The sequence below is a fragment of the Grus americana genome, chromosome 2 (assembly GCF_028858705.1).
Source record: "Grus americana isolate bGruAme1 chromosome 2, bGruAme1.mat, whole genome shotgun sequence".
NCBI classification, from domain to species: Eukaryota; Metazoa; Chordata; class Aves; order Gruiformes; family Gruidae; genus Grus; species Grus americana.
In genome coordinates, this window is record NC_072853.1 from 604461 (window position 1) to 627396 (window position 22936).

General features: G+C 64.9%; 3 protein-coding genes across 6 annotated transcripts in view; all 3 read left to right on the forward strand.

The window, feature by feature from the left end:
• The first annotated feature begins 55 nt into the window (after nucleotides 1-55).
• Nucleotides 56-11247, forward strand: MAF1 (MAF1 homolog, negative regulator of RNA polymerase III). Its single transcript, XM_054815752.1, has 8 exons — nucleotides 56-403; nucleotides 2867-3005; nucleotides 6364-6492; nucleotides 7196-7361; nucleotides 7843-7964; nucleotides 8518-8637; nucleotides 9122-9241; nucleotides 9360-11247. The coding sequence occupies exons 2-8, from the start codon at nucleotides 2923-2925 to the stop codon at nucleotides 9379-9381; spliced, it is 762 nt and encodes a 253-aa protein (XP_054671727.1). The 5' UTR covers nucleotides 56-403; nucleotides 2867-2922; the 3' UTR covers nucleotides 9382-11247.
• Nucleotides 11248-14771: 3524 nt separating this feature from the next.
• Nucleotides 14772-18404, forward strand: HGH1 (HGH1 homolog). The gene is made up of 6 exons (XM_054818493.1): nucleotides 14772-15315; nucleotides 15387-15487; nucleotides 15880-15978; nucleotides 16059-16150; nucleotides 17640-17762; nucleotides 17920-18404. The coding sequence occupies exons 1-6, from the start codon at nucleotides 14774-14776 to the stop codon at nucleotides 18100-18102; spliced, it is 1140 nt and encodes a 379-aa protein (XP_054674468.1). The 5' UTR covers nucleotides 14772-14773; the 3' UTR covers nucleotides 18103-18404.
• A 1133-nt stretch (nucleotides 18405-19537) lies between these two features.
• MROH1 (maestro heat like repeat family member 1) overlaps nucleotides 19538-22936 on the forward strand; it is a 54652-nt gene continuing 51253 nt past the window's right edge. For all 4 annotated transcript variants that reach the window (XM_054815463.1, XM_054815465.1, XM_054815464.1 and 1 more), the window contains exons 1-2: nucleotides 19538-19602; nucleotides 20559-20953. In XM_054815463.1, coding sequence (XP_054671438.1) covers nucleotides 20932-20953 — 22 coding nt within the window. In that variant the 5' untranslated portion in view covers nucleotides 19538-19602; nucleotides 20559-20931. The remainder of the gene's footprint in view (nucleotides 19603-20558; nucleotides 20954-22936) is intronic.

The following is a 22936-nucleotide window of genomic DNA, read 5'->3' on the forward strand; positions in this document are numbered from 1 at the left end:
TTAGCCAACGGAAGGGGAGGTCCGCGGCGATTGCCAGGGCCGCCCTCCAATGGGGAGGAGCGGGCTGTCAGCCGCCGCTCGGGACGGACGGGCCGCGGGTGGGGCCTCGCCGCTTGTTGTCGTCCGGTGCTTGAGGAGAGGGTAGGCCGCTCGCTCGCTCGCTCGCCCGCCCGCCCCGGGGGACTCCCAGGTCTCGCTCAGCCGCTCGCTCCGTCCCGAGCAGTCGGGGACATGTCGAGGTGGGCGGAGGCCCGGTGGGCCGGCGCCAGACGGCGGACGGCGGCCGAGGCACACGCGCCCTCCTCGAGCTTTCCCCGGAGACGCCTTCCTTTACTAACGCCCCGAGCCTGAAGGAGCTGTCACGGCGAGGAAGCCCCGCCGGGACCGAGAGCAGGAAACGCCGGTAAGCCCGCTTCCACCGCCGCCCCCTCTCATCCTCTCGGAGAACATCCCCCCCCGCTGACTACAGCTCCCAGCGCGCACTGCGGCTGGCGCGCGGCGCCCCGGCGCTCCTGGGCCGCGCGGGGCATGCTGGGAGCTGTAGTTCGAGAGAGGCGGCCTTCAGCCCGCCGCGCGGGGCATGCCGGGACGGCGCTGCCGGTCCCCGCCCGCCGGGCCCTGTCACCTTCAGGACCGGGGGCCGGAGGCCGCGGGCCGGGCCTGTCCCGGGGAAGCCGCCTCCTGCCCGGTGTCCCGAAGGGCGGAGGGTCCCCGGGAAGGGGCTGTGATGGCTGCGAGCGCTCCGGCGCATCGCGGCTGCTTTGCGGAGCAGCCGGGCAGCGGCTGGGCCCGTCTCCGTTTTCCCGTTTGTGGTGCCAGCGCCAGTTCCCCTTAATTCCCGCCTCTCCTCCTCCTCCTCCTCCTCTTCCTCCTCCTCCAGGGTCCCCTCCGGGTAACGCCGGGGGTGTCGGTGCCGATCCCTCCCCGGGGAGAGCCCCCACCGGTAACAGAAGGGGGTGGTCACCTTCATTCTGAAGAGAACATAGCTAATATCTTGGCTGACTTCACCTACCCTAAAGTACTCATTTTGCTGTTTCCTTTTCCAAAGTTTAGCACTTCAGGTCACTTATTACCTCACCCAGGCTCTGCTTCTGCCAGCTTTTACACAGAGGTGGCTTTCTGTGGCCGCCGGCACCGAGACACGCCGTGAACCCCGTGATACCCAAAACCCTTTAGATTAAGCTGGTTTAAAATTTAAAATTAGCCCTCTGTAACTTTTGGGGATGTTCTCGGTCCGCCCCCTCGGTGATGTTTGCTGCGCGTTAAATCAGATGGGGCGAGGAAGGAGACCAAGCCATGGTTTTGGGACCAGCCATCGCCATAGGCACCATAGCCAGTAAACCTCTCCTCCCGGTGTCTCTGCCGTTGCTGCCACCCGTGTCGAGAGACGGCTCCTTCCGGCGCTGCGTGGAGCAGGAAGGAGCCGTCTCTCGACACCGGTGGGTGTTACCGTGCCAAAGTGCGGTTGAACGCTTCATTTAACACCTTTTAACCACAGCTTGTGTTAATGGTGCTTTTATTCTGCCGCCTGAGGTAGTGGCTCCACCTGTGTTGGGGTGAGAACATCCATGTCTTGTAAAAAAAAAAAAAAAATCCCACTGTGGTGACAGACCAAATAGCGGTGTTTTAACAAGCTGAAGGGAACCAGGGAGCTGCACGAAAGCGTGTCAGGATGGTGGGAATTTGCTGTTTGTCTACGCCTGGGGAATTTCTGTCTGGTTTGGAGGGCTATCGATCCCTACAACGGCCGATATTTGATATTGGATGGGGGTTGTGGAGCTGTTTGCTGCTTTCCCGGTCACAGGATGGTTTGCCAGCACCGTTTAGCTCAGGTCATTCTGATCGATGGCTTGGGGTTGTGGTAAATGCTGAAGCTGCCTCGTAAAGACGGTGTTTGCTTTAGCGTCGCTTTGACTTGCACATGATCTGGTTTGGTTGCGTTGGGTAACGTCACGGTGTCGTGCAGTCCTGAAGTCGTTCCTTCTCCGACCCCGTCGTGGTGCCCAGGACAGGGGTGGGGATGTATCTTCCCTGGGAGGCCTGGAAGGGGCCACCATTTCCCTGAGAGCCCTGGCATCGCTTCCCCTCCTGTTTACAGCTTCTCCTGTTACAGTCCTGGAGAGGCCCTGAGCTGGGGAGGGAGCGTGGGCTCGGGCGCTGCGGGGAGGACGCTTCTCCCCTTCGCATCCAGCAATCTGCCCATCCCACTGGGGCGACACTGCCCTGCGTGGAAATAGCTGAAGGCTGCTGTCCTCCCCGCAGCTGGGAGGAACATTAACCAGTTAACCAGTTAACTGGTCCCAGTGTCGGTCCTGCTCTTGGCCAAGGCCCCTGCAGATCATGGAGGAGCAGCCCCCCGAGGGGCTGCTGGGGCATCCGTGTTCCCCCAGCCCATGGCAGAGCGGGTGCTGCACGCTCTTCCCAGCTTTGAAGGAGAACAGTCTGGCCAAAAAAGGCCGGTGACCTTCAAAAGTGAGGAGGGGAGCTCAGGAAATCCCCGACAGAGCACACTGCCAAAGTGTTGGCAAAGCCAGTGGAGGTCATGCGGGCATGACCCTCGGTACACGGTGAGTGCCACAAGTGCTGCGGGTGAGCTCGCTCTTAAACGTGTGGCCAAAGTCAGGCAGCGGCTCGTAGGACGGGATCAGCCAGAAGGCACGGGTGCCCATCGGGGGCTGTCGTCGCTCTTTCCCCCTGCCCAGAAGAGGTGTTGGCTCCCTGACTTCCCCACTGCCCTGCCTCTGCGCTGCCTTCTGGGCGTAGAGTCCTTTAGGTCGGAAAAGACCCTAAAGGTCACTGAAACTGCAGCCCTGCCGTGCCACCTGGGCTGCTCCTTCCCCGGCTACGAGAATCTCTTCCTTTGCAGGATACGCACACTTTGCAGCAGCTGTTGCGCAGGGAATCGCTCTGGAAGCCGAGACAATGAAGCTGTTGGAGAACTCAAGTTTTGAAGCAATAAACTCCCAGCTGACGGTGGAGACGGGAGATGCTCACATCATCGGACGGTGAGTGCTGGCAGCTGCCTGCTTTCTGTCGGGGAAGCTTTCTCTCGCTTTTGCTGAGAACAGCCTCCGAAGACGTTGCAGTCCGGCGGCAGTCCATCCTCTCTCCGGCCGGAGCAGAGGGGAGATTGCTCCTCACTCGTTGTGAAACGAGGTGGGCCAAGCTCCAGAGCAGGAGCTCCCGTGGTTTTCCATTGTTGTTTCCTTTGGGGATGGCGAAGGCCGGCTAGGATCCCATCTGGCTCTCGCTGCCAGCGCGCTCTGCGCTCGGAACACGCACGGAGTCGAGCGAGCTGGCACGATACTGGTGCTGGGAGCCAGAGGAGAGGCTGTGCTTGCTACTGCTCACGCTCCGGTCTCATGCTGCCACTCCCACTGCAGCCCCCTGCACACTTGCTAACGAGCAGGTCGCTCGCTAATGGGCAGGTCCGTGGCCCTGCCCCAGTACAGCCCAGTCAGGAGACTGGGGGGTGTCTTGTCCTGGGATGAGGGCTGTGTGGGGCACGCCTGGCCCTGAACCAAGGTGTGGGGTGCGATGGGACGAGACGCGAGGTGTGAGCGCAAAGAGGAAACACACCTTTCTATGTACAAAGCCAAGTGTCCCTTGTTAGCATAATTGAGGTTATTCAGTGATCTTCTTACTCGTTCCTACTCAAGAATCATTATTAGTCTCCATCTAATTACGACAGAGGATGAATGGTAATGCAGTCAGGGTACTCCTATCCCGGGGAAGCCTTAACAATAGTCATAATGCAATTTAATTGTAACACGCACACACGTGTCTCAATTTCTGTCCCTTTTTCCGGAGGCAATGCTCCCCTTTCTCTGCTCCGCTGGCTCTTAACATTGGCAGCTTCGTTCTGCGGACGGTAAGGGGTGAGCTGCGGCGTCCAGGACCTTTCCCGGGAAGACGATGGTGGTGAACACTGATCTGATGATTTCTCCTTCCTCGCTGTAGGATCCCCGCAGGGTCATTTCTATATGTTCACTATCACACTTCCACACCTTCGCTCTTCCTTCCTTGGCCTGCGGCTCCGTGTTACTGCTGAGTTTACTCTATGTGGTGCCTCTTCTGTACACTAGAAACTTCTTTTGTCCTCTTTGCTGCCCCTAAAGCCAGTTTGGTCCCAGCCCAGGTCTCCGTTTCTCTAGCTGACCGCTGGCGAGCTGTTCCCAGCTGGAGGGTCTCTCGCTGGTGCCAGCCCCACCTCGTGCCACCCCTGCCTGCGCTCCTCTGTCTCGTTCCGTTGCCCATTGCTGCAGCCTACCATGGTGGTGACCCCGCGCGCAGAGTACCCTGACTGCAGTATCATTCTTCCTCTGTCATAATTAGATGGAGACTGATAATGATTCTTGAGTTAGTGGCAGAAGAGCTCAGCCACAGGCGCTTGGTCGCATCAAGAAACACTTTCGCAGCCCACCCACACGAAGGAAAGCTGCAGGCGCCCCGGGGAGGTTCGGATGCAGCAGGCGTGGGAAGCCACCGTCCCAAGGCCTTGCAAACTCAGTACACAGCTCACCAGCAGCGGTGACGCTGTGTTACAGGGCAGCGTGGTGACAGGTTCTGGGGAGTCTCGTGGCTGAGGCTGCTGGTCCTGCAGGCTCTCTGGGTGCAAATACAGACCTGGTGAGCTTGGTCGTTTCTGCTTTGCTTACGAGGGACGCAGGTGCCGAGGTGGGCCAGAAGGGAGATCAATTCCTCTCCGGCTGCAGCTGCCACCTCTTCCCCTCGGTCATTTTGGTGCCGTTTCCACAAGATTGCTGCTTAAACACTGAGCAGCATCTCCTCTCGAAGTGGAGGAGTGGGAACAGCCCGCGGCTGGTGCCGGTGGGTCCGGGGCCTTTGGGGAGCTTCTTCCTGCAGTCCTGGGTCTCCTCTCTCTGGGGCAGGGAGGTTCCTGCTGACCTTCGAGCAGCCTCACGGGGAACCCCGGAAAGAAGCGGTGTTGGGGCGATTCGGGGAACTTCCTCACTGATCACCGAGCAGCACAAGGGGCTGGAAAATCTGGAAGGAGGTTTCTGTTTGAATCATGGCTGTGATGCCTGCACAGGCGCTTGGCTGCCCGGCAGTCCCAGGGGTTGGCTTGCCCCCCGGCTTCTGTTGGGCCACTGCAGGCTGGGATCTGTAATGCTGATCACCTTGGGGGGGGACCAGAGTGCTTTTTTGTACAGTTTGTACATAGAGTCCCAGAACCCCAGAGTGGTTTGGGTGGGCAGGGACCCCACAGCCCACCCAGTGCCACCCCTGCCATGGGCAGGGACACCCTCCACTAGCCCAGCTTGCCCAAAGCCCCATCCAACCTGGCCTTGAACCCTGCCAGGGAGCCAGGGGCAGCCACAGCTTCTCTGGGCACCCTGTGCCAGGGCCTCAGCACCCTCACAGGGAAGGATTTCTGCCTCACATCCCATCTCCATCTCCCCTCCTGCAGCTTCAGGCCATTCCCCTTGGCCTGTCACTCCCTGCCCTTGGCACCAGCCCCTCTCCAGCTTTCCTGGAGCCCCTGCAGGGACTGGAAGGGGCTCTAAGGTCTCCCCGCAGCCTTCTCTTCTCCAGGCTGAACCACCCCAACTCTCTCAGCCTGAGGTCTCCATAGCAGAGGTGCTCCAGCCCTCGGATCATCTCCGTGGCCTCCTCTGGCCTCGCTCCAACAGCTCCGTGTCCTTCTTGTGCTGGGGACCCCCGAGCTGGACACAGCACTGCAGGGGGGTCTCACCAGAGTGGAGCAGAGGGGCAGAATCCCCTCCCTCGACCTGCTGCTCACGCTGCTGGATGCACAGCCCAGGACACGGGTGGCTTTCTGGGCTGCCAGCGCACATTGCCGGGTCGTGTCCCGTTTGTCACCCACAATCGTTCTTCTGTTGGAGCCAGGCAATGGGCCCTACCAGTCACTTGGAAAAGCTTCTCCTGTAGCTCAGACAGGCCCTTCGGCCACACTGCACCCTTCTGCAGCCATCTCAGCTCGGGGCGGCAGCGAGAGCTCCTTCTGCTGCGCCATCTGCGAGGGGAGCTGGTCCTTTGCCAGCTGCGGACCTATTTTTGGTCCTGGCTGAAGGGATCCTGTTTGGGCTTACCGGTGGCGTCGGGTTGGCTGGTGCTGAGGCAGGACACCCCAGCGCTGGGGCATGCTTTCTGCCTCTCTGGAGCTCCCGTGCTGGCAGCGAGGCAGGCTGCACGGGGGGAGCTTGCTGGGGTGGCTCTGATGTCCCTGGGAGAGCGGTTCAGCTCAGCCGGCCTCTTCCGTGCCTCCTCGGGGTAAATGTCTATGTCCTCGTGCGTACATATGTGCATAGATACGTGTAAGGAAAAGGGTTTGCGGCAGCCCTGGCTGTCCCGCGCAGAGCTGAGGGTGTGTCTCCCCAGGATCGAGAGCTACTCGTGCAAGATGGCTGGCGATGACAAGCACATGTTCAAGCAGTTCTGCCAGGAGGGCCAGCCGCACGTCCTGGAGGCACTGTCGCCTCCTCAGACCACGGGGATCAGCCCCAGCAGGTACCACGGGAGAAGGGTTGTTTTCTGCTTGGGCAGCGGTTGTCTGCAGTTGGGGGGTTGGGATTCATGGAGGGAATGAGCCTTGGTTGGTGGCTGGCCTCATTTGTGTGGCCCTGGGCTGGCTGCTCGGCTTGTTCATAGAACCGTCGAGTCGTTGGGGCTGGAAAAGGCCCTTGAGAGGAGGGATCCAACCGCTGACCCAGCCCTGCCCAGCCCACCACTAACCCATGTCCCCAAGCACCACATCGAGGCGTCTTTGCAATCCCCCCCGGGACGGTGACTCCAGCACTGCCCTGGGCAGCCTGTTCCAGCGCTTGGCAGCCCTGTGGGTGAAGGAATGTTTCCTGAGCTCCCATCTAAACCTCCCCCGGCACAACTGGAGGCCGTTTCCTCCCGTCCTGTTCCAGTTCCCCCACCAGACTTGTGCTCCAGACCCTTCCCCGCTCCGTCGCCCTTCTCTGGCCCTGCTCCAGCACCTCGATGTCCTTCCGGCAGCGAGGGGCCCAAAACCGAACCCAGTTTTTGAGGTGCGGCCCCGCCAGTGCCACTAAAGGGGACGGTCACTGCCCTGGGCCTGCTGGCCACACTGTCTCTGACACAAGCCCGGATGCCCTTGGCCACCTGTGGCACACTGCTGGCTCATGCTCAGTGTTGGCCCAGGCCATGCTGGTGACACCACTAACCCTGCCGTTCCGCCTCTCAGGCTCAGTAAAAGTCAGAGCGGTGATGAGGAGGGACCCCTGAGCGACAAGTGCAGCCGCAAGACCCTCTTCTACCTGATCGCGACGCTCAACGAGTCCTTCCGCCCGGACTACGACTTCAGCGCCGCCAAGAGCCACGAGTTCAGCCGGGAGCCAAGCCTCAACTGGGTACGTGAGTGAGCGAGGGCAGCTCCCGCACCCCTGCTCTGGAGGCCTCTGCCCGGGAAGAGGAGGCAGCGTGGATCTGGCGGGGGGGTGTCCGCTTCTCCAGGGAGCCCCGTGGCGCTGCTGTGATCCCGGGTAACCGTTCCCAGGGCGTGCCTCGCTCCCTCCTCCCTTGCGTCAGCCCTAGGGTGAGGCAGCCCTCATCCTCCTCAGAAGAGGTTTGTGGGGTGTCTTTTCCATCCACCATCCTGGGGTGTTTTCCTCCAGCAGCAGCAGCCCTGCTCTTTGCTCTGCTTTGGGAACGGCTGCTCGCGAGCGGGGTTTTCCCTCCCGGCTTCTTCCCCTCCATTGTCAGGCTCTGGTGTCTCCTCTCCGTAGAGGAGGGTTGGGGAGGATGAGGTGTGGAGCATGGGAGGGAGGTGGTGGGGAGGAGGGCGTGCAGCTGCCCCCTGCCCCTCTCATGGGCCCTGCTCCATCTCTCCAGGTGGTGAACGCCGTCAACTGCAGCCTCTTCTCTGCTGTTCGGGAGGATTTCAATGCCCTGAAGCCACACCTGTGGGATGCTGTGGACGAGGAGATCTGTCTTTCAGAATGTGACATCTACAGGTAATGGGGCCAGCACTCCCCCAGGGCCTGGATCCTGGCCCCTTTTGTGCATGCGATGGCCTGCAGAAAAACGGTTATTTCTCAATAAAAGGTTACGTTTTGGTGTGCTCACCTGTTTTTGTGGGAGGACTAAGCGCCGGAGCGGGGCAGGGTGTCTCTCTCTCACTGGAGTTTGTTGGCTCCCAGCCGGTGGAGGGGGAACTGCTGCTGCCGTGCCCTCCCACACAGGACTTGCACACCCCGAAATCTGCGCCCCAGGCAGCAGCGGCGCTGGCTGGCTTCTCGCCCACCTTCCAAAGCCAGCCCGGGGGCGCCGGGTGCTTCCTGCCGCCCACGCAGCTGGCCGACCGGTCTGACCAGCCCTGTGCTGCCTGGCTGCTGCCTGGCTCCGGGGACACAACGCGCTCCTGCCCGCTCTCTGCCTGCAGGGCGGCTCTGGGCTCACCCGGTCTCCCCCTTTCCTTCCTCCAACCTACAGCTGGGGTGGGAACAGGGTTGGCACTGGGAGCAGCGTCTGGCACGGTGTTTCTCACGGCTCCGCTTGCTGTTGCAGCTACAACCCCGACCTGGATTCAGACCCCTTTGGAGAGGACGGCAGCCTCTGGTCCTTCAACTACTTCTTTTACAACAAGAGGCTGAAGAGGATTGTCTTTTTTACCTGTCGTTCCATCAGGTCAGGCCACATGGCTCCTCTGAACTCACCCTAAACAGTCACCTTGCCTGTTTGCAAGCCGTGGCCCCGCAGGGGAGGAACCCGAGCCAGGTGCGGTAGATTGGTGCTCGGGAACTGCCCTCCCGGTGCTGCTGCGGCACGCCGGGTCGGCCAGGGAGAGCAGAGCTCAACCGGAGCCCGTTCCCTCCGTCCTCCCAAGACACAGGTCACCAAAGGAGAAGCCAAAGTGAGCCGTGTCCCCAGGGAGGGGGCGGCCCCTCACCTGGCACCCAGCTGCTGTTTGGGGCGCTGAGGGAGGCAGGAACCCCTCGGGGGCACCGCCAGCAGCCAGCCCCTCCTTCCCCTGGGCTCGGTTTGATGCAGAGGAGACTCAGCAGGGACCTAAGCCAGCGGGGAGAGGAGCGGGATCTCCCCTGCGGCCGCAACGTCGCGGAGGGGCGCCAGCTGGGTGGGTGCTCAGCTGTCGCTGCCCTTTTTCCTGCAGTGGGTACGCCTACACGCGCTCGGAAGCTGGCAATGAGCTGGACATGGATCTTGGGGAAGGAGATGCGGAGGAGAACAAGGATGCCGGCGACACCGAGAGCGGCAGCATCGAGGAGGACAGGTGTGTGAGCACAGCGCGCCAGCGTGGTGGCCGCGGGCTCCCGCTCTGTGCCCCCGGCTCTGCCGCCTCCTGCCTCGGCACGGCCGCAGGACGGTGACGCCCGTGTGCTTGGTTACAGGTTGCAAGTTATTTGCATGTGAGTTTCCAGAAGGGCTCCGAGGTGCTGCCAGCCCTGCCGAACCTCCCTTTGCCGTCGTGCCGCGGCCGAGGCAGCCCCGAGCCCCCCGACTGCCCCTGCCCAGCAGCTGCGGCGTCGCTCTGCCCGACACATACACTGGAGTACCCCAGGCATCTTGGAGCACGACGGACTGAAAGCAGCTGCGGCCTCCTGGCCGAAGACGCGTCCCCTCGCTCTGGTGCTGCCGGCCGACCTCCCCTATCCCCTCGCCCGTGGCTGCTGCAGCACGGGCCGGGGCTCGCCGGACAGCTGTGTGGGAGCTCCGAGAAGCTTTGCTGCACTTTATCGCTGATCTCGTTGGCTGCACTGACCTGCAAACTCCTCGTGGCGCTGAAGCCGGGCTGGATTTCCCTCGAGCACTTTTCTGTACTGGCTGTGACCCAGCGAACGCCGTCCATCCACAGCACCAGCAGCAGCGGAGGGACGCCTCTGCCCGGCCTCCTCCGGAAGCAGCGTTGTTGAACTCCCCATGAACTGTCCTCAGCTCCTTCCCCGGAGAAGAGTCCATTTGTTTCAAAGAGGTTTGCTTTGCTCTTGCCCTCCCACAGTGGTTTTTCTCTGGTGTTTTGATTTTGTTGGTTGTTTTTTTAATCTTTGCTGGGCAGTACCAGCCTCCTGCCCTGGTCCTGTGCAGAGGGGTCCCACCAAGCAGCCCTGCGGGTGAACGCTGGACCAGGCGCCTCAGCCCACACCTCCCCTTGTTTTCTTTGGGGTTTTGTTTCTTTAAACCACACCTGACTTTTGGCAGTGTGGAGGCCAGGGCACGGCTCAGCCCTCGCCGGGGGGCTGCGCTGCCTGGTTTTGTGTTGGGGGTGAGCTCGGCCCGCAGCAAGAGTGGGGTGCTGCCACTCCCACCTGCGCTTTGGTTTGACCGCATCTCCCTCTCCATCCCCCTCGCCCAGCCGCTGCAGGGACGAGCCCCCCTCCCTGCCCAGGTGCCCAGAGTTTCGGGGGCCAAGTTCGCCCCCCCCCATCCTTGGGCAGGTGCCGGGTGAGGGCAGGGAGAGCTCAGCTGAGCACGCACAAGAGAGGGGCAACGCCTGCTGCAGCATCCCAGCTGCTTCAGAACGCCCCCCACCCCCCGAGAGGAGCCCGAGTGGGGCAGCGTGGTGGCCCCCGGTCCTCGCCCCCATCTGGGGGTGTGTCAGGGGGTGTCCCTCTTCCTCCCGCTGGGGCCTGAGCGGCTTTTGGAAGCGGCTGGCTGGGGAGGGGGAGTGGATGCCCCAAGGCTGGAGACTCCCGTCACTGGGGGCTTCCCCGGGGGCTTCCCCAGTCCCTGGGCTTGGCGGGGGGCGAGAGGCTGCAGATGTTGCAGACCCTGCTCCAGCCTCCGGCCAGGCAAGGCAGAGCCTCGGGGTGCAGAGGGCAGGCAGACAGGTACCCCCTCTCCTTCCCCCGGTGCCGAGGCGCAGAGGTGGGCGCTGGCAGCAGCGTGGTGTTCCCGACGGTGGCTCTCCCGGCTCCTCTCCCTCACTGTAACTCCTCACAAGTTGTTTTTACGTTGGAATTTGTTTCCTCGTTGCTCTTCAGGACGGACCTGAGCCCTGGCCCCCGCTGCCGCCTGGGTAGGGCTTTGCCTTCAGCTCCCGTCACGCTGCCCCTTTTCCCACCCTAGCTCACGGGACCCTCATGCCTCCCCCTGCACCCGTGTGGGCTCCCCGGGGCCCGGCCCGGCGGGGTGGGAGCAGGATTTGGCCTGGTCCCGTCTCTGCCGTTGTTCGCCCCTGTACTAGCGCACTGTGTGGCTGCCCGCCCCGTCGGTCCCTGTCAGGGAATTGGACTTCACAGCATAGCAATGTATTGTTACACCAATAAAGTTTTTCTGTCATTCGCCACCCCTTCCTTTGGGGGCCCGGGAGGCAGCATCGGGGCTGCGGGAGGTACCGGGGGGTCACACGGCAGGGGGGTCTCAGTCTTGCCAGGACCCAGGGTCCCTTCTGGGGCTGAGCAGCCCCCCCGGGATGCAGGTGCGGAGCTGGGGCTGTGCTGTGCCGGACGTCCCTCTGCCACCGCACAGGAGCTGGGGGCTCCCGGTCCCCCTGGGTCCCCATCGCCGCTCTCCGTGGGTGCTGCTGGCCCTTCCTCCTGCAGCTGCTGCGCAGGGAGCGCCCAGAGCCCCCCGGGACGTGCCCGAGGCAGCGGCAGCTGCCACCGCAGTGCCACAAGTCCCCGGTCACCCCGGCCAGCTGCCTGCCCCGGCACCACAAGGCAGCCGTGGCCCTGGCCCCCAGGCTGCCGGCACTGCCCAGCTCCTGGCACCGCAGAGCGCTCTACCCCCACGCGCCCGCTGGCCAGGGCTCCTCCGGCTCCTCCGGCTGCCCCGTGCCGTGCCACCCCTGCGTCCTTCCCCACCCTCCCGGCACGGCGCCCGGTCCTGCTGCCACCACAGCTTCTGGCTGTGCCGGTGCCTCTGCTCAGTGCTGGCTGGGTGCTGCCTGCTCATCGTCCCACGTCTAATGGATGAACTCCGTGCTCCTTCGTTAATAAAAGTGTTAAATAGCACCAGCAGGAGGCACGCCCTTGGGTAGCGCCCCCGGCCGTACTCGTGGTGGCAGGACCGACGGCACCCGATGCGACGGCACCCACTGGTTCCCAAATGCCATTAGGGAGGCACCAGCTAACGAAGACAGCAGCGATGCCAGCAGGAACGGTGCTTTCCCTCCCTGGGGAGCGCGCCCGCCCCGCACTGCCCATCCTTCTGAGCCCGAAAGGAGTGACCAGAAGCCCACGGGGACCACGGAGAGGCTTTTCCCCCAGGAGAGTCCCGGTGCGGCTCTGCCCACCCGTTCCCATCACAGAAACCTGCGGCTGAACCGGGGCAGGCTCTGCTGTGCCGCTTTATCCTCTTGAATTGGCTTTAAGGGGGTTTTGGCTTTTCCTTGCTGGACGTTTCGTAGGTTCTGGCCGAGCTGCTTCCATCCCAAAGGAGATCTCTAAGTTGGCATTCCTGGTGATGTTCCTGGCTGGTGGTGTCCCCAGAAATCCCGGCTCTGGTGAAGTCTGCGGTGTGCGCTGCGCTGCAGCATGCTGGGAACGCCGGGATCGGAGCAGCTCGTGCCATCAGATACCTGAGGAACCAGGGTAAAGGGGCGGGGGAGGCTCAAGCCTCAAACATCACTTTTTTGGTATTGAACAACTTCTGCCAAGCGTTCTCTTCCCAACTGCCGTGTATTTGCAACGGGACTGAGCCCCCAAGGAGGAACTGAGGCGGCCGTCGCTCTGGGGTGTGAGGCTCCCCCCACGGGCTCACCATCTGCAGAGAGGAAGAGTGGCGTTGAAGCTCATTAAAGTGGGACACTAAGGAGCTGTGCTGCAGCCTGGGCAGCGGGAAGATGGATGTTGGTTGCTGCTGCGCTGCTCAGTCTGCAGTTTAGGGAGCGCGGGAGCTTCCCGGCGCAGCGAGGACTGGCCGTACGGGGCAAATCTCACACGAGACAGAAGGATGCAGTTCCCCGGATGGTTTGGAGGAACTGAGGTGACCTTCGGAGGTACCCGGGGACGTTTGGAGCAGCCTCATAGCACAAACCCCTTACGCCTAACTCCAGCGCTGCAAGGCTGGAGCAGCAGAGCCGTGGAGAAGCAGGGCAGAGATTCGGTTTGGAAGATCGGAGCTGACCGTGAAGAGCAGCGGCTCGTCCTTCATGATCCCTACCTCCAGCTTGCCGGCAGTGAGGATGCTGCGGCGGAGCAGCCCCAGCACCTCCCTGCAGAAGGCGATGCTCTACCCCTGCGGACCCCCAGCAGGGACGGTGGCGGGGGCGGCATCAGGGTGCTGGTGCTGGCACCTGGCATCGTGTAGGTGCTGCTGGATGAACCAGAACTGGGAGCCGCGGCCCTGGGGGCTGCTGCATGGTGCAGAAGAGGTTGATGGTAGCAGAGCAGCGTCCGTATGTGGCCAGGGCAGGCAGTCAGCAGGCGGTGGAGAGCAACCCCCGTGTCCCCCACCACCCCCTGGGAGACCTGTCCCTCCCGGCACTGGAAGGCGTCCGGCTCGGTGATGAAGCTCAGCCCCAGGATGAAATCCCGGGTCAGCAGGACCCCGCGGCGGGGTCCCGGGACGCCACTGACACCGGGGCTGGGCTGGGCAGGGCTGGCACTGGGGGAGGCTCCGGGAACGGTACTGGGGGGGCTCCGGAGGGCCCTGGGGGGCTCTGGGATGCTCGAGGGATGCTCTGGGATGGAGGGCCCCGGGTGAGCAGCCGAGGGCAGCACCCACAATTCTTGGCCAGAGACTTCTCGAGCGGAGAAAGAAAATCTGATCCTGGAAGTGCCGCCCCCGGGACAGCACCGGGACAGCACCGGGACCGTACCGGGGCCAGCACCGGGACCAGCACCGGGACCTCCCGGGGACAGCACCGGGACAGCACCGGGACCGTACCGGGACCGTACCGGGACAGCACCGGGACAGCACCGGGGTCAGCACTGGGACTGCACCGGGACAGCACCAGGACCGTACCGGGACCGTACCGGGGCCAGCACCGGGACCAGCACCGGGACCAGCACCGGGACCTCCCGGGGACCGCACCGGGACAGCACCAGGACCGCACCGGGACCGTACCGGGACAGCACCGGGACAGCACCGGGGTCAGCACTGGGACTGCACCGGGACAGCACCGGGACAGCGCCAGGACCGTACCGGGACCGTACCGGGGCCAGCACCGGGACCAGCACCGGGACCAGCACCGGGACCTCCCGGGGACCGCACCGGGACAGCACCAGGACCGTACCGGGACCGTACCGGGACCGTACCGGGACAGCACCGGGGACAGCACCGGGACAGCACCGGGACCGCACCGGGGCCCCGGTCCTCACGGGGTGCTTGGCCGCCCCGGGACCTGCTGGACACCCACCGTGGCGGGGGAGAAGCGACCCCGGAGGTTCCGGGAGCGCATCGGGCCGCTCCGCGGCGGAGGGGCGGGGGGAGCCGAGGGCAGCTCCGACCTTCGGCCGGCCGAGGAAGGGTCGAGTGGCGACGGGAGGGTCGCAGCGACCGCGAGATGGTGGGGCTGGCCGCGGTCAGGCGTGGGCTTCCCGGGCTGCGTCCAGCCAAGGGCCACGGGGAAACGGCAGCGCCGCGCCGTGACCGCCCCCGCGGCACCCGGGTCCTCGCCCACCCGCACTAGGACCCGGCGGCGCCGCAGGGCCAGGGGGCGGGACCGATTCGGGGGCGGGGCGCGAGGGCGGGACCTCCATTCCCAGAAGCTCTTTCCCTGCCGGGCCCGCCCCCTTTGGCCGCTGCTCTGTAGCAGATTGGCGAAGTCGCGGCGTGGCCCCCTCTCTCGCGTGGCGGTCATTGGCTCCCGCGCCCGCCCGTCGCCGCGAGGAGTCCTGGCGGTTGCCAGGTGACGCCCGCCATGTTGGAGGCGCCCGCCATGGCGGCGGCGGCGGTGGAGGCGGCGGCGGTGGGGGCGGCGCTGGCGGAGCTGGCGGAGCTGCTGGCCCCGGCGGCGGACGAGGCGGTGCGGGCGGGCGCGGCGGAGGCGGCGCTGGCGTTGTCGGGGGACGCGGCGGGGCGGCGGATGCTGGCGGGACGGCCCGAGGCCCTGGCGGCCCTGGCGGAGCTGGCGGTTGGGCCGTGCCCGCCGGCGGCCCGCGCCGCCCTGAGCTGCCTGGTGAACGTCTCGGCCGAGCCGGCGGCCCGTGGGCCGCTGCTGGCCGCGCTGCCCGCGCTGCTGGGGCTGCTGCCGGGCGGGCCCGCCTGCGGGGTGCTGGCCAACCTCTGCCGGGAGCGCGGCGCGGCGCGGCGGGTGCTGCGGGGCCTGCGGGAGCGCGGCCCCGGGCTGGAGCCGCTCCTCCAGGCGCTCGGCGAGCCCCGGCCGCCGTCACAGCTCGGCCCGCTGCTCTGCAACCTCAGCCAGCTGCCCGAGGGCCGCCGCGGGCTCCTCGACCGCTCCCGGTACGGCTCGGGGTGGGGAGGGACGGGGGGGGGTTGGTCTCCGGCCCGGCGTGACCGTCCCTCTCCCGCAGGTGCTCGGTGCAGCAGCTCCTGCCCTTCACGCAGTACAGGGACTCCGCTGTCCATCGCCGGGGCATCGTCGGGGTGCTCAGGAACTGCTGCTTCGAGTACGGTGAGAGCCCCGGGCCGAGCTGCAGAGCCCTGCCCGGAAACCTGCCCCGGCCTGCGGGACCCATGACCAAAGCGTTGCTGGTGGCACGGCTGGTGTAGCCAGCACAGGTGACGCCAGCCGGATTTAGCCCGTGCTGAGCAGCGCTCACGCAGTATCAAGGCCTTCTCTGTTTGTCACGAGTGGGCTGGGGGCAGGCAGGAGACTGGGGGGACACAGCACGGACCAGGGGGATGTCCCACACCTTCAGCGTCACGGTCAGCTCTAAAGCGGGGAGGGGGCCGAAGCGGCCGTTGAGTGGGGCAGGCTGGGTGATCGGTGCCTTTATGTCGCCTGGGCTTTTTTTGTGGTTTTCTTTTCTTTTTCCTTTGCTTATTGACCTGCCTTGTCCCCAGAGGACCACGAGTGGCTGCTGAGTGAGGAGGTCGACATTCTGCCCTTCCTCCTCCTGCCTCTAGCAGGCCCCGAGGAATTTCCTGAGGACGAGATGGAAAGTAAGTGGGTGTCAGAGCGGGAGGTGGGCGTCTGGGGGCTCCTGGCAGGGTCCCTCTCCCTGAGGCTGCCTCCTCCCCAGGGCTGCCTGCGGACCTGCAGTACCTGCCCCAGGACAAGCGGCGAGAGGAAGAACCCGACATCCGGAAGATGCTGCTGGAAGCCATCATGCTGGTGGGTCCCTCAGGTGCAAATCACAGCGGGGCTGAGGGCAAGAGCCCGGGCGGGGGCTCCTGGGGGTAGAGAGGTGCTCAGGGCTGCCCTGGAACATGCTGTCTGCCGGACATCCTCACGGAGAAGCGCTGGCAGTGAGGCGGATTGAAACCTGGACGGGCCCAGAGGGTGGTGATCGATGGCACAAAGTCTGGTTGGTGGCCAGCGACCAGCGGTGTGTCCCCAATACGGTGCCCGGTCCTGTTCACCATCGTCACTAATCACCTGGACGACGGGGCAGAGCGTACCCTCGGCACGTCGCAGATGACACCGAGCTGGGAGGAACAGCTGGTACGCCTGAGGGTTGCGCTGGCATCCAGAGGGACCTCGCCAGGCAGGAGAACCGGGCCGACAGGGACCTCGTGGGGTTCTGCCGGGAGAAGGAACGACCGCAGGCAGCAGAACGTGCAGGGAAAGCGGCTCTGCAGGCGAGGCCCTGAGGGTCCTGGTGGGCACCGTGGAGAACGTGAGCCAGCAGCGTGCTCCCGTGGCAAAGGCTAATGGCGTCCTGAGGCGCACCGGGAGCGTCGCAGCAGGTTGGGGGAGCTCTGCTCAGTGCTGGGTCCAGTGCTGGGCTCCCCAGCGCAAGAGAGACACGGATAGAGCAGACACAGAACAGCGAAGGGCCACCGAGGTGGTGAAGGGACTGGAGCAGCTCTCCTGTGAGGAAGAATGGGTTTAAACTAAAAGAGGGGAGGTGGAGATGGGATGTGAGGCAGAAATCCTTCCCTGTGAGGGTGCTGAGGCCCTGGCACAGGGTGCCCAGAGAAGCTGTGGCTGCCCCTGGCTCCCTGGCAGGGTTCAAGGCCAGGTTGGATGGGGCTTTGGGCAAGCTGGGCTAGTGGAGGGTGTCCCTGCCCATGGCAGGGGTGGCACTGGGTGGGCTGTGGGGTCCCTGCCCACCCAAACCGCTCTGGGATTCTGTGAAGGGCTGTGGGAGCTGGGACTGTTCAGCCTGGGAAGGCTGGGGGGATCCCACCGACGTCTGTGAAGGAGGAGCCAGGTTCTTCCCAGGGCGCTGGAGTGATGGGCCCAAATGGGAGCACAGGAGGTCACGCTGGAACGCCAGGAAAAACCCTTTGTCGCTGTGAGCGCGACCGAGTGCCGGCACAGGCTGCCCCGGGAGGTGCTGGAGTCCCCGTCCTTGGGGGTACTCAAACCCATCGGGGGGGCCCTGCTTGAGGACCTGTGACCTCCAGAAGTCCCTTCCCATTCTGTGGCTGAGAAGGGCCAGCGAGCTGGTGGCCCCGTGTCCCTGTGGGCAGGCTCTCCAGCCCCGCTCGCATGCCAGAGGGCTGTCCCCCTGGCTGTCCTGGGGCCATGCAGCTCCGTGACACCCCCCAAGGGGCAGTGGCAGCCCTGTCCCGCAGTGTCCCTTGCTGGGTGCTGTCCCTGCTCTCCCGGCCGCAGCGGGCTCCCTGCCCACGCTGCTGCTTCGTCTCCTTCGCAGCTCACAGCCACCAAGGCCGGCCGGCACGTGGTGAGGGAGAAGGGGACCTACCTGATCCTGCGGGAGCTGCACCGCTGGGAGCGGGAGCCCGACGTGCTGGCTGCCTGCGAGAAGCTCATTCAGGTGGGGAGGGGGGTCCCCGGGGGGAGGCAGCCGGGTCCCGGGGTGCAGAGCTGCTCCGAGGGCTCCGTCCGGCCTCTCGCTCTGGGTCTCCCTTGCGGGGAGCTGTGGGGCAGGGAAGGGTGGGGGTCCCACCGGCCTGTGCCCCTCCTGGGTAAAGGTGCTGATCGGGGACGAGCCCGGCGCGGGGATGGAGAACCTGCTGGAGGTGAACGTGCCCGAGGAGGTGGAGCAGCAGCTGCAGCGCCTGGATCGGGAGGAAGAGGAGCGGTGGCAGCGGGAGCGGGAGGAGCGGCAAGAGGCACAGGGCTCCGCGCCGGGACCCGAGGAACTGTCGCGGTGAGGGGCTGCCGTGCTCGGCCTCTCCTGCACGGACTGCAGCTCCTGGGGGGGTGACGCTGCCGGGACGATCTGCTTGTTGGGGTGACGGCCTGGCCTCCTTCCTCCCTGCTCTTTGTGGAGCAAATCTGGGGTGCTGCAGGGCAGGCCCCCCCTCGCTTCGCACAGCTCTGCCGCTCCCTTTGCGGGACAGCGCTGAGATGCGGCGGGGAGAGCGGGGAAGGGGCTGCTGCCACCCGCCCGTCGCCGTGGGGCTGCCCCACTGCCGCTCTGCCCGCGGCCGTGCCTTGCAAAATAAAAGGATTCCAGCCCAAACGCGCTGTGGCCGCAGGGAGAGGGTGGGGGGGCCGGGGGGCTGGGGGAGCTGCCCGCCTCTGGGAAGCGTGGGGCCAGGGCCCAGCCCTCTCCTGTCACCCGCACCCCCAGAGTTTGGGTCCCCCTGTGCTGGGGGGTTCCCTGGCAGCCGGGTCTGGCATGGGAGGGCTGGGCTGGGATCCCCCCGTCCTGTACCGGGGCACCCGGGGAGGTGATCCCCCCCCTCCTGTGTTGGGGTACCCCGGGGATCCAGGGGAGATGATTCCCCCCTTCCCATATCGGGGCACCCCAGGGAGCCGGGGGAGCTGATCTCCCCCCTCCCGTGTCAGTGCAGCTGGGGGGTCCCAGGGTGTCGATCCCCCCCCCCGTATTGGTGCAGCTCCTGTTCCCAGCGTGGGGTGCACAGCACCCCGGGTCCTTCCTTGTGGGGGGTCCCTGGGACACCCCATGCCTGGAGGGAGGCGGTGTCCCGCTGCAGGGACGGCCGTGGGCTCCGGGGGAGAGCCAGTCTCGGGGGTGACCTGGTGGAGGAGGGAGTGAGTGGGGGTCCCTACTGTGGGACACATCTGTGTGGGGGTGCCCACCTGTGGGATGTACCCGGGTGGGGGTGCCCACCTGTGGTGCCCACCTGGCTGTGCCAGCCCCCTGCTAAGGGACACCCCAAAGCCCCACGGGCCCCTCGCCACGCCGTACCCCCTCACTACCCCATCCTCGCCGGCGCGACGTGGGCTGAGCGCGTGGGGGAGAGGAGGATGCCCCACGCCCGGCTCTCCCACCGGCTCGCGTGGGGGGGGGGGAGGAGACGGGACACGGGGACAGGGAAGGACACCTATGCGTGTGTCCGGCAGTCGCTGTGTGTGACACGGACACGGCGTGGGGCGGTCCCGCCGCCCACGGACACGAAGCCCCACGGGGGGGGGAGGCTGGTGCCGTTATGCGCCGCTAGGGGGCGCCGGTGGCGCGGGACCGCGCCACCGGCGCCCCCTAGCGGCGCATAACGGCACCAGCCCCCCTCCCCGTGCGCATGCGCACAAAAGCCTCAGCCCAACACCACGCTCATCCCCTCTGTGGGGCGGAGCCTGTGGGAAGGGGCGTGGCCAGACGAAGAGGGGGCGTGGTTAGGGGCGTGGCGGACGCACCCGGAAGCGCCGCCGGGGACCGAGAAGGTCCCGGTCCGGCGGCGGCCGCGGTGAGTGAGGCCGGTGGGAGCGGGGAGGGACCGGGGGGGGGGGGGGGTGGGAGGCGGTTGGTAAGGCGGGCTGAAGGGACGCGGTGTCCGGGGCACACGGTGCTTGCCGCTCCCTAGCCGGCCGGGAGCTGCCTGTCCTTCCCCGAGGGGCTCTCCGGGGCCTTTGGGGCCCGGTTCTACCGGACCCCTCGTCTGGTACCGGGGAGCGGTGGGTGGCCTGGCACGGTGATCCAGCCCTCGGAGGGCTGCATGCGTCCACGTTCCCACTCCTGGGGGAGATAACCCCGGTGGGGGCTCCCCATGGGGACCCACCGCTGCGGGCCGAGCTCCGGTGCCCGTTGCCGGACACCCCCGCCGATGGGGAACCGGGAGGGTCGTACCCCCCCGCCCCCGGGGTGGGGTTCCCTCCCAGTCTACGTTTCTTCCCTTGGCCTCATCCGTGCCGCGGCCCCCGCTCCGTAGGCAGCCAGACGTGGTTTGCGGTGCCATGGCAAGGCCGACGTCTCGGCGGGGCGGCACGGCTGGGGATTAAACCGTTTGGGACCGGCTGCCTGGCCTGGCCGACGTGGAGAAGGCTTTGCCGGCAGAGCTGGGCTTGGGGCAGCGGGGAAGCTCTTGAGTATCGGCCCTCAAATCTTAATTCACTGAAAACTCGCTCCCGCCTGGGCTGGCGGCGGTCGGTTAAAGGAGCTGAGAGCTCCCGGCCTTTCCCGACACTGGAAACTTCACTCCTTCGCTCTTCTTCGTGGTTTTTGGGACATGTATTTGGAGCACGGCCTCAGCTCCTGCAGCGCGAGGGCTCGCAAACGGGGCACCGGCCTCGGGCTCGTCAGCCAGCGCCGTCTGGAGGAACCCGGGGGCTGCCGTTACAAATTCCTCGCTGTAACGCGGGGGGGTCGTGGTGGTTTAGCTTTGTAAGTTTGTTTTGCTGATGTGAAATGTCCTCCCGTTGGCAGGTCACGAAGGAAGGCACGGCGGGGAGCGGAACCCGGGATGCGCTCCCTCCGGCTCCGACCTCTCTAGGGACGGTCCTGGGCTCCGATGGGAGCGCAGCGCCTGCTGCCTGCCGGCCTCTGGAAGCAAAGCTGGGGCAGGTGATCGCCTGCCTGCGAGGATCCGGTATTTCACCTTCCCCGTGGCCGCTGTCGAGCGTCTCCTCCGCCTCACCGCACCCAGCATCGGCTTTCTGACCCGAACTAGAACCGCAAACGATCTTCTCCGTGAAAGTAAAGGCAGCGCGTAAAAATAGGTTCCCCAGGGATCCCCGGGTTTGAGACACAGGAAGCTGCTGACTGCCTTCTGCTGGTGGGGAAGCTGAAAACGCGGAGCATGACGGAGTCACGGATAAAACGTGAGTACAGGAGCGCGGCGGGAGCAGGCGAGGGGCTTCAGCGCGCCGACCGTGCTGTGGGAGTCTCCTTCCCTCCGGTCGCAGCCCCCCTTTGCCTCGGGCTGCCCATTCTGCCCAGCTCCAGCGCAGCTTTTCTGCGCCGCTCCTGTCGGGATGGAGCCGGGTGGGAAGTCTCTCTGGCTAACAAGGCTAAATTGCCTTGCCGGTGCCCCCGGGGAGCTCGGCTCTGCCTCAGCCCGGTCTGCGGTGGAACAAGCAGCGAAGCTGCCGGACCCGGGCTGCCGTAGCTCTCTGCAGCATCTGGAGAGACGTCGGGGACGGGAGGAGGGAGCGGTTCTGTGTGCACAGTAATTCCCTGCCCTAGAAATTAATCTCGGGCCTTGTCTCTGCTGCAAATTGCAGAGGCTTAAATAGTCTCTAAATGTTCAACCTGGTGTAAACCCATGTGCATTTCCTAAATTAATCCCAGGCAGCTTTGAAATGAATCTCTCTTCTTTTTTATTTTTTTTTAATTTTTTTTTTTGAGGCAATAAAGAATTTTCTGGTTTAATTAAGCCCCAGGGAAGGGCTGGGTTGGGGTGGGAGCAGGGATTACCTTCAGCAGCAGCACCAGGTCACGTTGGCTTTAACGTGACAGCGTGGCAAGCGTCTCCACAGCCCCCTGCCTTGGAAAATGAAAACCCCCAAAGCAGGGCGGCTCTCGGCTGCAGGCTGGGTGGGAGCCATGGGGAAGGAGCCGCGCGGTGGGACTGTGCAGCTGCGAGGGCAGACGTGAGGGCAGGCAGATGTGAGGGCAGGCAGCTCCTCCTGGCCTGGAAGCGCTGGCCGCAGGAGGAGGGGAAGGGACAAGGGATGCTGTCACCCTCTTCGTGCCACCCTCTGTGGCAGCCGCTGACATTTTCGAGGCAGCGCAGCTTCCCCTCGGGGCTGTGGCGTCGCAGAGGCCGCGCACAGTCACTGGCCCCACGGCACTCGGCGGGCTCTTTGCAGCGTGCTTGCAGGCCACCAGCTCTGAAACTAATTAACCTTATTACGATGAAGGCCCTAACGAGAACCGCACTGCCCCACACTAACGATCGGGCTCTCGGAGCAGCGTGGCCGGCTGATGGGTGTGCAGGAGCAGCTCCGGTCCGCAGGCGCCCGGCTCGCCGCTGGCAGGACCTCGGTGGGCTCCGTCCCTCAGCCCGCTGCCGGGTCGGCTGTTGGGGCTGCGGAGGGTGCCGTGCTTGGGGACGGCGCGTTGCTGTTGCTGCCCTGGGGCCGGGACAGGGGCCGCTGTCGCCTGTGGGCTCCTGGGGCTGTTCCCGAGTGGCCGCTGGTTAGCGTGGCCGGAGGGACGGGAATGCCAGGGAGGACTTTGCCAGGTACCAGCTCCTAACGCAGAGCCTCATCTGGCGATGGGGTTCAGCAGCACGACCACGAGGGCCACGGGGCTCCTACAGCCCTGGACCCTCAAGGATGCGCCTGCGGTCGGTCCCACACCGTGTCAGCCCTGCGCAGGTTCCCCAGGCGCCTCAGACAGTGCCGGTGCCCGGCTGTGCGGCGGATCCCGTCCCTCAGTGCTGCTGCCCAGCCTTGCTCTAACATCTCCAGCGTAATCAATCCCTCCTCCTCCCCGCTCCACCGAGAAACCTTAGAGCCAAGTTCACCTTGGCTCAGCGGCTGACGCGGTGCTGAGTGATATCTGTAGGGTCTGCAGTAAAAAACCGCTGGGAAGGGTCCAGCCCAGCTCGGGGGACGGGGATGAATGAGCCCTTGGGGGATGGGGAGGGCAGCGTGCAGGGTGTCCTCCTGTTAACGTGAGTTATCTTGGGTGGTGAGCCCGGAAGAAAGGGTTTGTGGGAAACAAAAGGGCCGGCGAGGCTTGATTCAGCCGCGCGTGTAGCTCACGGAGGGATGGATGAAAATGCACAGAGGCTCTTCCTTTCCTGCTCGTTAGTCCAGGGGATGTTCAGAGAAGGGAAATCTTTGCAACTCGCCTGT